The following is a 13,122-nucleotide window of genomic DNA, read 5'->3' as shown; positions in this document are numbered from 1 at the left end:
CACTAAGAAGAATATATGCAGTGTATTATTTGTTGAAAAATAAAAATAAATAAATAAATAAATAAATCTTTTATTTATTTATTTGGTACAGAGTCCTACTACAAAACTTGGACTCATAGTGATTCTTCTGTCTCAGCCTCCTCGGTGCTGGGATTACAGGTGTGGGCCACCACGCCTGGTTTCAGTGGCCAGCATGGTGCCCGGGGTTCTGCGCCCACAAGGCATGCAGTACCAGGGATACAACTTGGGTCTTTGTGTTTACCATGCAGTTGCTTAGACTGCCAAAAAGTCTCCCCAGCCCCTGAGATACAAATTAAAACAACACTGAGATTCTACCTTACTCCAGAGAGAATATTATGAAAGAAATCAGCTAACAACAAATGCTGATAAGGCTGTAGGATAAAAGGAACCCTTCTCTACTGTTGGTGGGGTGTAGGAATGATGCAACCACTGTGAAAATCAGTGTGGAGATTCCTCAAAAACTACGAGAGATTCCTCCCAGCTCAGCTACTGTCCTTCTTGGTATCTCCCCAAAGGAATTAAATGAATTTGCAGGGCCTGGTGGCACATACCTGTTGTCCTAGCGTGGAGGAGGTGGAGGCAGCAGTGTTACTGCAAGTTTGAGGCCAGCCTGGGTTATAAAGTGAGTTCAAGGGTAGCCAGAAATAGTTAGTGACACCTCTTACAAAGCCCCATAATAAAAAAGAATTATATCATAGTGATATATGCACACCCATGTTTATAGTAGTATAGTTTGTAATAGCTGGTTCTTTTTTAAAAAATATTTTTATGTATTTGGTACAGGGTCTGCAGGGTCTACAGGGTCTTACTACGTAGATTGGACTCGTGGTGATTCTCCTGTTTTCAGCCTCCCAAGCTCTGGGATTATGCCCAGTCTCAATCACTGTCCCAGCATGCCCTGGGAGCAGGCTGGCACGGCATACAGGGGTCAAACCCTGGCTGATGTGCTCTGCCTAAGCAGGTGCTTGAGTCCGCTGAGCTATCTCGCTGGCCCTTGTAATAGCTAATTCTTGGAAACAGCCCAAATGCCCATTAACTGACAAATGGATAAAGAAGACGTGGCTTTTGTGTAGTGCTTTTTGTGGGGCACTACTCCACCATAAACTGGAGACATTTCTAGGTAAATGGGTGCACCTTGAAATCATACTAAAGTAGAATAACTGGGCACTCATGTTCAAATAGCACATGGTTTCTCTGGCCTGGGAAAATGAAGGTGTAATAAGGACCAACACGTGTAGCAGATATGGTGAAATAGGAAGAAAATGTTCCGATGGAGAGGGGGTCTAGGGGGCTTGGAAGGAAGAGAAAAATGAAAATAGAAGGAAAAAACGGAAACAAAACTTTTGTAAATTGAAGGGCTTGGGGCTTGGGAAATAGCCTGGTGGTCTAAGTGCCTGCCTGTCAAGCCAAAGTCCTGAGTTTGATCCCTGGTACTGCATGCTGTGTTGGCCCCAGAACCCCGGGTGAGCAGTATGCCCTGAAACCTGGCATGGTGGTGTACACCTGTAATCCCAGCACTGGGGAAGCTGAGATAGGAGGATCACCATGAGTCCTGAACTGCATATTGAGACCCCATATCAACAACAAGCAGGGCTAGGGAGATGGCTCAGTAGAATAAGTGCTTTCCTGGCAAGCACAAGGTCCTGAGTTCAATTCCCAGTACCGCAAAAACAACAAAACAAAACAAAACAAAAGTCAGATGGGTTGTAGGGAGGGAATAAAAGAATCAAGATATGTCATGTACAGGCACAAATTCCACATGATTTATGTTATCTTTATGTATATGTAGAGTATACTAATAAAGTTAATTTTAAACTAATTGGAATGAAATCATACTAGAGTACAGTGGGCCTCTGACCCGCTATGACTGGTATAAGAAGGAAAGCTGTGTAGACAGTCATGCACACAGGGAGACTATCACGTGAAAATGGGGTCAGAGGTGGAACAACACATGTACAAGCTACACCCAAGGCTGCCTTCCCCAAGCCACAGCAGCTAGAGAAAAGAATGGCATAGTTCTCTTTCACAGTCCTCTGAAGTGATCAACCTTGCTGACACTTTGATCTCAGACTTCTAGTTTCTGAAATTGGGAGAGAATTTATATTTTCCTAAGTCCCCAAGTTTGTGCCATTTTGTTACAGCAGTTGTAGTAAACTAATACAGACTACTTAAAACAGCTTTGTGCCCTTCGCTGGAGATAGCGCACAATGGCCCCTGTGTCACTTTACCTGACAAGGGCACAGACTGTGGGGCCCAACTTAACAGAAGGTTACTCTTGAGTTTAGTCCTAAACCCACCAGCAGGGCCCCTATTCTGTCGCTCCTTGAGGAGTCTGTCCAAAATTGCCTTCTCCCATGACAACGTGAAGTGCTTCATTTCTTATAGTACATGTGACCAATGGTTCAGGTAAAGCCATATCTGTGAAAAGAATTTCTTTCTTTTTAAAAAAAATGTGTTTAGTACAGGGTCTACAGGGCCTCACTATGTAGATTGGACTCACAGTGATCCTCCTGTTTCAGCCTCCCAAGAGCTGGGATTACAGGCGCACATCACCATGCCCAGTCTTTTAGCCATCTCAGCACGCCATTGGTGCAGGGCTGGCCTGGCACACCAAAGGATCAAACTCCTGGCACCTGCGTCTGCCTAAGCAGGCACTTTAATCCACTGAGCTATCTGGCTGGCCCTAAGAATTTCTTTTTTGAGAAGCTAAGAAAGAAGATCCTAAAACTCAGAATTTCTAAATATGTCATACCTTAAATACTCGTTAAAGATCACACACAAAACCACTGTGTGTATAATATTTAATATACAAAAAATGTAATATACATAGACATGTTTGAATACATATATTTTCTTCTTCTTGTGGTGACCAGCTCAGACTGCCCTGGGCGGTGACACCCAGGATTGAACCATAGTCCCTGCACTTGCTTAACCTTGCCCAAGCAGGCACTTTAGACCTCTGAGCTATCTCTCCAGCCCTCATATATTTTCTTAATATAATGATATAGATACATACTCACCCTGAATTTTATCTATACTTAGCATCCTCACTTAAACTGATCTCTGCAGTGTGCATTATAAAAAGATATACTCTTAATGTTCATGTGCTCTGTCTTGATTTAAAACTTTTCTTGGCTAAATTCTTTGGAACTAGGAAAATGTTGAAAGGGTATCCAGATACACATATAAAAGTACTTACCAAGGAACATTTCAATAACAGATGCCTTCATATTGAGAACAACAATCCCCAGAAGTATCTAAATGGCACCCTGGAGAGAAAGAAACAATGACATCATCATATATCAGCCTGGAGTTCTGAATTGGATACAGAAAGTATTGTGGGGAGAGGCTGCATCATTTCGTGCGGTGCCCTAGAGCCTCAGGACACAAGCTTGGGCTTCTTGTCAGCATCCCATGGAGAAGGCAGTGAACTGCTGCTTGGGCACCCAGAGATTCTAGCCCCCGAAAAGCCATTCTTGACACCAGCCTCCAAGGCTTCAGAGATTTGGCTGAGAATTGAAGAGGAAACAACTCCACGATTTTGAGATATGTCCAACTATTCTTCACATTTGGGATTCATCCACATTTATGGTGCTGAGAGAATGTTTTTAGATTACAAATAAATCATTCAATACATATTTATTAAACTCCTATTATATGGCTAAGCTTTGTTAGGAAGAAGGTGATAAAAATCGAATTAAGAAACAGTTCTCGCTCTTAAATGACTTACAGCTTCATAGAGGCGTGAAAACATGCGTGGAGAAAAATAACCCCCATGTGAGAGAGTGTAAGAATTTTCAGGCCTCAGGAGAGAGTGGAAAGGGGAAGTTTACAGAGTGTTGGCTCTCACACTTTCTTGCGTATTAACATCATCTGGGGATTTTAGAAAGTACTGAGATCCAGGGTGCCCTGAGACCAATTCAACCAGAATCTCTCAGGGGTGGGGCCGGGGTATTAGGCTTTCTAAAAAACTCCTCCAATAGTTCCACCATGCAAACAGGTTGAAGAACTATCAGTTCAGAGCAAGGCTTCTCTTAATGTGCATGCTGATCCCCTGGGAGTCTTGTGAAAAATACAGATTTTAAACCAGTAGGTCTGGGGAAGTTTTAGACTCCCTAGAGGACCAGGACTTTTAAAGACAAGGAAGAGATGATGTCTACCATGAGAATAAGAGAAAGTCTCATAGAAGGTAAGACATTGGTTCAAGAATGAAGTGTGAACAGAATTTAGACAGGTAAAAATAGGAAGAAGGGATACTGGGGAGCAGGGATCAGCATCAGTGGAGGCAGGGATTAGAAATCACCTTGCATGTGAAAATGGTGCTGATCTGTAAGGATACCCCTACTCTTTCAGCTTTAAGGAAACTTTCAAGGTTTTACTAACACTGCCATTAATTGAGCATGTACTATATACTGTGTGCTCTATTTTGTTTTGAAGGGGCTTGCAGGTTAGCCCAGTTGTTTAAAACGCCTGCTTGAGCAAACCCAGTCAGGCGTAGTGGACCGCAGTTTGATCCCCAGCTCCCCATGCTGCACCAGACTAGCCCTTGAGGCAGCCTGAGCCAGCCAAAACCAAAGAAAACAATCCTTCTCTATTTTGTCTTGAATCCTTACACTAAGCCATCATGATAGGTTTGATGATCTTCACTGAATAGAGAAGGAAGCCAAGACTTACAATATTAAAGGTTATAACAGGGAAACAAAGCATGGAGCATACTTGGAAAAGTAGGCGGAGGAGGTGGGCAGGCTCTTCCCTGGGTGCAGATAGTAAAGGGGAAGCAGCCTAGAGGATCCTTAAATTCGGCCTGCTCTTTGCTACCCTTATTCATTAGAAATTTTAAACAGTGTTAATGATAAATAAAACACTCCTCTCTGAGCAGATGGCTCCCCTCCTCGCAGGCATGGCTGTGTGGCCTAAAGTGACATTCATAACCCTACACTGCGACTCCTGGTGGTGTGCTGGGATGACTTTTGTGGTAAAAAGTGACTTTTATGGTGTAAATCCTTCTACAATGGCTGATGTTAAAGCCACCGAAGTGATGTCATTGAGTGAGAAATTTGGAAAGTGCTAAGAGGGAACTGGGTCCAGCCAGTTCCAGAACTATCTTGTAACAATATTTAGATAAGGCACTGGGAAGAGTTTCTTAACAAAAATTGATTACTGAATTATGGTTGAAGAACTAATAAAATTACTGCACTTGATATAGTGAATCAAAATCAAACTGCTGTGCATATGAAAACTTTATTACAAACTAATTAGGCACAAAGCATAACCCCCAGTCACACTGGGTCACTTAACAACTTAAATTAAATTGTTAATATCCAGTAACAATTGTAATGTGTTAAGCTTCCCAATGAAGGTGGGTAATCACTGGTTAAATAATAGACAAGTAGTAATCTTTAATTTCAAGATAAAAATAAAATTATACATATAATCTACCTGGCAACTTGATGCTTAAATATCTAGGTTATATTTTGGCAATAGTGGGCTGGGGATGTAGTTCAACAAACATGGCTTGACTGGCAAGTGCAAGGTCCTGAGTCTGATTCTCAATACAAAACAACAACAACAGCAAATAGGAAATAGTGTGATACAAGTAATTTTTCTCTTTGATTCATTTGAGAAACTGTGGAACAATCTACATGGCTTCAGGTCTAGATATGGAACTTTCCTTTGGGCTATCTGCAGAAGGCCAATGTCCCTTGCTGGCCCCACACAGTTGGCCTCACTGGAGGACTGTCACCATTGAGGCTCCATCTAACCATCCTAACTGCTTTTTTCCCTCACATTTTCTGTGCCAACCCCCTCAACTCTCCCTTCACACCCTACCCCGCTTGCTCTGAGCATTCCTCATCCTCTTCAGCACTGTGTGGGGTCCAGGTCAGATCCTGAGCCACCCACCTGGACAACTGTACTTCCTCCCCCCACCCTAGTCCATACAACAGCAAATATGCTTTTAGTCAAAGTAAATCAATTCCTGGCACCCTTCTACTCATGCCCAACAGGGCTCCCGCCCTTACTAAGAATATAAATCCGTCTTTATGGGTAGCTCAAGACCCTGCTCTACTTGAATGGATCACCACTGGTCTCTCTAACTTCATTAACCACTATCCTCCCCCTCCCTGACTAAACCCCAGCCATCCTGGCCTTTTGGCCATTTCTAGAACTTCTGGGCACCACAGGTTGTCTGCACTTGTATTTCTCCTGTTTGTCCTGACTGGCTGTCCTTTCCATAGCTGAGCTATGGCATCCTCCCTCATGCTTCCAATTAATTTGCTTGTCACCTTCACATGAGCTGTTTTCCCACCACCCAATTTCAAGTTGTACTCCCTTCTACCCCATCCTTTTCCTACTGTCCTTTTCTCTGAGTCACTCAGCACCTTGATGTACTCTATGGTTTACTAACTTCATGTGACCACTACAGGTTTATCAGGCACTATGGACATGACCTTTGCATGCTGGGATAGTTGCATAACAACCCATGGGGTTCCGCCCCCTCCCCTTCCAAGCCCAGAGGCAGTGCCCAAGTTGACTCAGCGGCGGTGGAGCCTGATTGGTCTGCTCTCTTGAGAGCCCAGTGATGGAAAGCTTCATTCTCACAATGGCAAAGTCTCTCCTGCTTGTTTCATTGACTCATATGTTAAAAATGTAAGTGCACTGTTTGAAACCTCATCTTTCCCCTCCAGGAGGCTGGGTCTGGGGAGGGTGGCCCGCGCCCTTTGGCAGCTCTTCCAGGTAGTTCAATGTCATGGGCTGCTGCGGAGTTTAGCGATGCCAGAGCCTTAATGCCTCCTGAACTCCCATTAAGCTGGTACCACACCTAAGCTGAGCTCAGACTTCTGATTGTCCTGCCTCAGCCTCCGCGAGTGCTGGGATTGCAATTTATATCACCATGCCTCACTCATGATGCCCATTTTTAAAAGGTAAGGAAATTGCACCTTGGAGTGGGTGAGTGACGCATTCAAGGTCATAGACAAAGTCAAGTCCATTTTCACAACTCCTGATCTTGTACAGCTATTTGGTGTCTACAGAGTAATCTGCAAGGTGCATCTTACCTAGACTTCAAAAAGCAAAATGATACAATGGAGTGTTGCTCAACCATAATGAAGGGAACACTAGGATCATCTGTAGAAAAATGAATACACTTTGAGTCTGTAATGCTAAGTAAAATAAATCATATATATATGACATATATATATATCGCATAAATAAATATCACCTGGTTTTTCTTATATGAGAAACTTGAAGTACAAATAATTTGAAGATCAAAGTAAAAGAAAGACGATAAAAATAACCCAGGAAGATAGACTTTACAGTGATGTGAAAGAGGTTTGGGGACAGAGGGCCCTGGGAGGGAAGGGAGAAGAGAAAGTAAAAGAGGCCAAGGAGTGAAATGTGTGTTTACCAGTGAATGTGTTTATTATGAATTGAAACATACTAATAAAAAAGTTAAAAATAAAATAAAGTAAAATGCAATTTGTCTTAGATCTCTCTATTAGAAGAGTGCTGAAGTTTACAGGTAAGAGGACACATTGCTCATGAAAGATGGAAGAGAGAAATAAATTTTGTCAAAGATTTGGAGAAGACTAAAAAAGCAAATGAAAAAATAATTTGCACGGGAAGGGGGAAAACATCATAGTTCCCTGTCTAATTTTTTTACCCTGGACATTTTTTAACAACTCAGAAATTAATAAACATGATAAACCTGCTCAAATTAGTAGAGGAACTCATCTACAATACTTAAATGACAATGGAATACCCTTCTCTGGCAAAAGTAAACAAAAAAGGGGATACAAATGAAGGATCATTTTGTATCTGTTTATTCAAAATAGTTAGGATAGATATACAGCTACTTTCTCTAAATTCAATGAATAGAAAGAGTTGTTCTAATAGTGTTTGTGGACAGGATATCATATTTGCATTGTGTACTATGAATAACCACTAAGAAGACAACAATATGCAATGTATTAACTATTGACACTGTCCTATTAATCGGTTTTGAAACTATCTCATTGCTATTTGTTTCTCAATAAAATTATTTAAAAAGAAAAGGAAGTCCTGATGTTACTACCATCGCTTTGACTACCAACTTTAGCAGTGGCCCAATGAACATAAAGCAGGTGGAGGCTGCAAGTTATCCTACAAGTTCTGTTGGGGACAGAGGGGCCTGGAAGATCTAATCCACACAGACGATGTCAACATCCGGGACCCAGCCACCTCCTGACCTGTTCCCTGGACCTTGCTGCCCTTGCTTCTGATTGCCATCTGCTTTAGCTTCAAGGACCAGCTCCTAACACAGGGATCTTCACATGTCCGGAATCCTCTCTCCCAGGTGCTCATTTTGTATAGGGCAGAGCCCAAATTCCTTACAGAGATATTACAAACTGTAAAAACGGCTCAGCTTACCTTTCAATACTATCAAACTGCCATTCTCCTACCTAACCTTTCTGGTTCCACACCCTTGGGCTTTTGATTTTTTCTCTATATGTGGCCCCTTGGTACCACAGCTCATAATCACGTTACTGCTTTTGCTGGAATTCCTCTGCACCCCTCTGCTGCCTCTCCCAAACCTATCCATCATTCAAGCTTCAGCTTATGGACAACTTCTTTCATGTAAATTTCCCTAACTTCCTAAAGTCAAAATTTGTCTTCATTCATTTGTGTGTTTTCTGTGTACTAGACAGAGAGAAGCAAGGTGGAGAAGACTAAAAAAGCAAATAAAGAAAAAAAATAATTTGTGCAGGAAAGGGGGAAAGCATCATAATTCCCTGTTTAATTTTTTTTTTTACCCTGAACATTTTTTAACAACTCAGAAATTAATAAACATGATAAAAGTCCTAGCATCCAAAGGCTAAGCTACTCTTCTGTCACTGTTGAGACAAAATACCTGACCACCCAAATTAAAAGAGGAATGGTTTATTTAGCTCACAATTTGTGGAAGTTCAGTGTGTAATTTCCTGTCTCCAAGGCAGGGTGGTACATGGCGAGGGTAGCAGTTCATGGAAGTAGGACACAGCAAAGCAACAAAAACAACAAAAAAGGGGAGAGCCAGCCTCCTTTCCACTCTTACAATGTGAGTAGGCTACCCACCCTAGGTGGGTGGAGCACCAACACCACTTCTATTCTGTCTTCTTTCATAGGTTCAGGGTTTTTACAAAATGAGAACCCTGGCCCCCTGCTGAGGTACTTAGTTAAGCTATTAAATGTCTCAAGTGGACATAATGAGTCAACCACTAACACATCCTGAAGCATAAACAGCCAGTCTAGGGTATGTCATCTACACCCTATGGTTTTCTAGGAGAATGACATGCATTTATCATAACTAACATTATCATAACCGAACACATACTAAATGTCAGTAACGTATTAATTATCTCATTTAATCCTCACACCCACCTGCCATGGTAGAGACTATTTCTCGCCTTAATTTGGAGATAAAGAACCAGAAGCACACTGAACTTAGGGACTTTGCCAAGATCCCCTGGCTAGGAAGAAGAGGAACTGAATTCAAATCAGTCTTCCCATACAGAGGCCATGTCCTTCTCCTCTGGCCGACACTGCTGCAGGGTCAGTGAGACACATGTCTACACTCCAGGTCCACTGAGTTAAGTTGGTGTCAGTACTGTTTTAAAGTTCCTGGGTGACTACACTGCAGCCATGATTGAGCGTCGCTGAAATCAAGGGGGCCATGAAGACATAAAGGGTGGCTGCCACATATCAGGTGCACACACCGGAAGGGACTTGAATTTGTCTTCCTGGCAAGTTGGCAAACAGTGGAAGGCTGGTGAGCAGAGGACAGGACCCAGAGACAGAACTGCTGGGGACCGGGAGTTGCTCAGCCAGGGGAGAGAGGAACGAGAGTGTTAGAGAGGAAGGAAGGGCTGTGTTGGCCTGGAATGTCATGCCTAAAGAATGTGAGATTGATCCTTTAGGCACCAGGGAGGCATGGAAGGCTTAAGGATTATTTTTGCATTCATCATTTTTAATAAGCCCCATAGAGGCCTACTTGAGCCATTCACTTGGAAAAAATCTGCCCTGGTGGACATGTAAGATTTATGTCATGTTGATGTTTGTGTGATCTAGGATGCTGCTTGGGGGAGCACCCAACTGTATTCTTTGTCCACGAGGTGAACAGAGCCAGTATCCATCTGGAAACATTTAATAGTTATGAGAACTTGTGCTACATTTCCAAAATGCCAAAAATCCCCGGAGGACAGACATCTCCGAGTGGGGAGAGGCCACATCTGCGGCCTTGCCTTCTTCATCTCTGCTTGACTGTAAATCTTTGGCTACTTGTCCATGGATGTGGGGTGATCTGATGAGGGAGGGCGAGGAGGCTGGCAGCAGGAGGGGCCATCACACAGTGGAGGTGGCCTCAGTCTGCGCGCAAGCTTTCACCTGGAGCCAGTTTCTGCAGCAAGGTCTGAACCACTGTGTCTCTTGCTGCCAGGAACCAGGGGCTGACTTGGGGTTACTTTTAGATTCCCTCAGGCTTCTGTGAAGGAGCTAAAGAGAGCTGTGGTTTTTCTCTTCTCTGATTATTTTTTTCTTTCTAGTTCTTCTCGTTTTTCATTAAATGGAAAGGCCAGCAGGGAAGCCTGAGAGCAGGGGAACGTGTGCCTTTTCTCAGTCTCTGGTGCCTGAGGATACACAGGGCTACTAAGGACAGCCCAGTCAGGCGACACAGACCCATGCCATTTATTGATTTTGCATACAGTATTTCTTCCTCCTTCTGAACAGAACCTCAATTTGGTAAGAGAAAGAAATGCAGCTGGAGATTGAGGAAGCCTTTTTCTCCAGAGCTTGGGCAGATCCTCATTCTGAGTTTAACTGAGGAAGGCCCCATCCACTTGCTGGGACCACTCTAGGAGCCCAGGCTTGAGCCCACCAGGCTCCCAATTTAGGTGACCGTTACAGAGTGGACATTCTTAATCAAAAGTTCAAAATCCGAATGTCTTCAAAACCAGAAACTTCTGTTTTGTCTTTTTTTTTTTTCTAAACTGTAAAAGTATTTAAATGCTGACATGACACCAAGAATAGAAAATCCTGTACCAAGAAATTTGTCTCATACACATCATTATTAAAAACATTGTACAAAACTGTCTTTAGGTGTATAAGTTGTGTATATGTAGTCCATGATGCAGAAATGAGTTTTGTGTTTTGACTTGGCTCCCATTCCTAAGATATATTATTATGCATATGTTCCAAAATCTAATAAAATTTGAACTTAGAAACACTGCCTGTTCCAAGTATTTTGGGCAAGAGATCTTGAGCTTGTACGAGTTCCTAGTTCAGGTGAGTTATATCCTGAACTATACCAGACAGAAGAGGAAGACTTTAATCTTATGTTCTTTGAGGAGAGACCGACTTTCTTGTTGGCGATAAGCAAGGAAGGTTATTTCAGGTAAGCTTCAGCTTAGTGACCATGAGGAAAGTCAGGCTGAGGAAAAAGCAAACACAAGAGGGTGAAGGCTGCCTAGAAAGTCACTGACAAATGGAGGTAGCGCTCTGGCCATCCTGTGGCTCAAGGCCAGAGTCACCTCTGGGTCTCTGGTACATGGCATGATAAATTTCCTTTTTGGTTAACTTGCAGCTAGAAGATGATTTCTGTTAATAACAGACAATGCCTGTCCACAGAATGGCTCTAACTAGAAAAGATTCTAGCAATAGATTTGTGCTAGAGTCTGAAGGGTATTTTCTAAACCAACCACTCAAGTGTTTCTTATGTAAACCACCTCAGCATTCTTTGAGGAGTTAAAATGAACATTACAGTTCCTGAAATTCAAAGTAGTGAAAGGACTCACCCAAGACCACACAGCCGAGGTCTTCTTCATACTAATATCATGCCTTTTCTATTACATCAAGCTTCTTTTTTAACAGAAAACAGTGATGATTTTTACTTCCTAAATTTTGTGTTCTTTTTACATAATAAATGAAAATTTTAGACATCATAAAGAAAAAGACAAACATTTTCATTGTTTTTAGATACATACCTACCTCTAATGTCCAAATATAGAATTCTAGTAGAACTAAAATCTTAGAAACATAACCATATATAAAATATTTTTAAAATCAGCAGCATTCCTACATAGTAGTCTAATTAGATGGCATAATTTTTAAACATAATTTTTAGTGTACTGTAAAAAGAAGTATTTAGGTCCTCTCCCCGCCATAGCTTGTGCTCGTCCCCTGATATCCGTGTACTCTGAAAAGGGGGAGTCATCTGGCAAAAATGTCACCTTGCCTGCCGTGTTCAAGGCTCCCATTCGACCAGATATTGTGAATTTTGTTCACACAAACTTGCGGAAAAACAACAGACAGCCATATGCTGTCAGCGAACTAGCAGGTCATCAGACCAGTGCTGAGTCTTGGGGGACTGGCAGAGCTGTGGCTCGAATTCCCAGAGTTCGTGGAGGTGGAACCCACCGTTCTGGCCAGGGTGCCTTTGGCAATATGTGTCGGGGAGGCCGCATGTTTGCACCAACCAAAACCTGGCGCCGTTGGCACCGCAGAGTCAACACAACCCAGAAGCGGTATGCCATCTGCTCGGCCTTGGCCGCCTCAGCCTTGCCAGCGCTGGTCATGTCCAAAGGTCATCGAATTGAGGAAGTTCCAGAACTTCCTTTGGTGGTGGAAGATAAAGTTGAAGGTTACAAGAAGACTAAGGAGGCAGTTTTGCTCCTGAAGAAACTTAAAGCCTGGAATGATATCAAAAAGGTCTATGCCTCTCAGCGAATGAGGGCTGGCAAGGGCAAGATGAGAAACCGCCGTCGCATCCAGCGCAAGGGACCTTGCATCATCTATAATGAAGACAATGGCATCATCAAGGCCTTCAGAAATATCCCGGGCATTACTCTGCTCAATGTAAGCAAACTGAATATTTTGAAACTTGCTCCTGGTGGGCATGTGGGGCGTTTCTGCATTTGGACTGAAAGTGCTTTCCGAAAGTTAGATGAGCTATATGGCACTTGGCGAAAAGCTGCTACCCTCAAGAGTCACTATAACCTGCCTATGCACAAGATGATCAATACAGATCTGAGCAGAATCTTGAAGAGTCCAGAGATCCAAAGAGCCCTCCGAGCACCACGCAAGAAGATTCAT

The 13,122-nt window shown here is 42.8% G+C and overlaps 1 protein-coding gene and 1 pseudogene across 3 annotated transcripts in view; one reads left to right on the top strand and one right to left on the bottom strand.

The window, feature by feature from the left end:
- Nucleotides 1-13,122, bottom strand: part of Vit (vitrin) — a 150,400-nt gene that overhangs the window by 124,502 nt on the left and 12,776 nt on the right. For both annotated transcript variants that reach the window (XM_023711281.1, XM_023711282.1), the window contains exon 2: nt 3,221-3,290. In XM_023711281.1, the coding sequence (XP_023567049.1) occupies nt 3,221-3,251 (31 nt within the window). In that variant the 5' untranslated portion in view covers nt 3,252-3,290. The remainder of the gene's footprint in view (nt 1-3,220; nt 3,291-13,122) is intronic.
- On the top strand, nt 4,922-13,119 carry LOC101576582 (annotated as a pseudogene). The gene is made up of 2 exons (XR_001117020.1): nt 4,922-5,069; nt 12,155-13,119. The product of XR_001117020.1 is annotated as a 60S ribosomal protein L4 pseudogene (transcript).

This window comes from Octodon degus, unplaced genomic scaffold (genome assembly GCF_000260255.1).
Source record: "Octodon degus isolate 3935 unplaced genomic scaffold, OctDeg1.0 scaffold00020, whole genome shotgun sequence".
NCBI classification, from domain to species: Eukaryota; Metazoa; Chordata; class Mammalia; order Rodentia; family Octodontidae; genus Octodon; species Octodon degus.
Note: the sequence above shows the minus strand (reverse complement) of the source record. Positions and strands in the feature narration are given on the sequence as shown.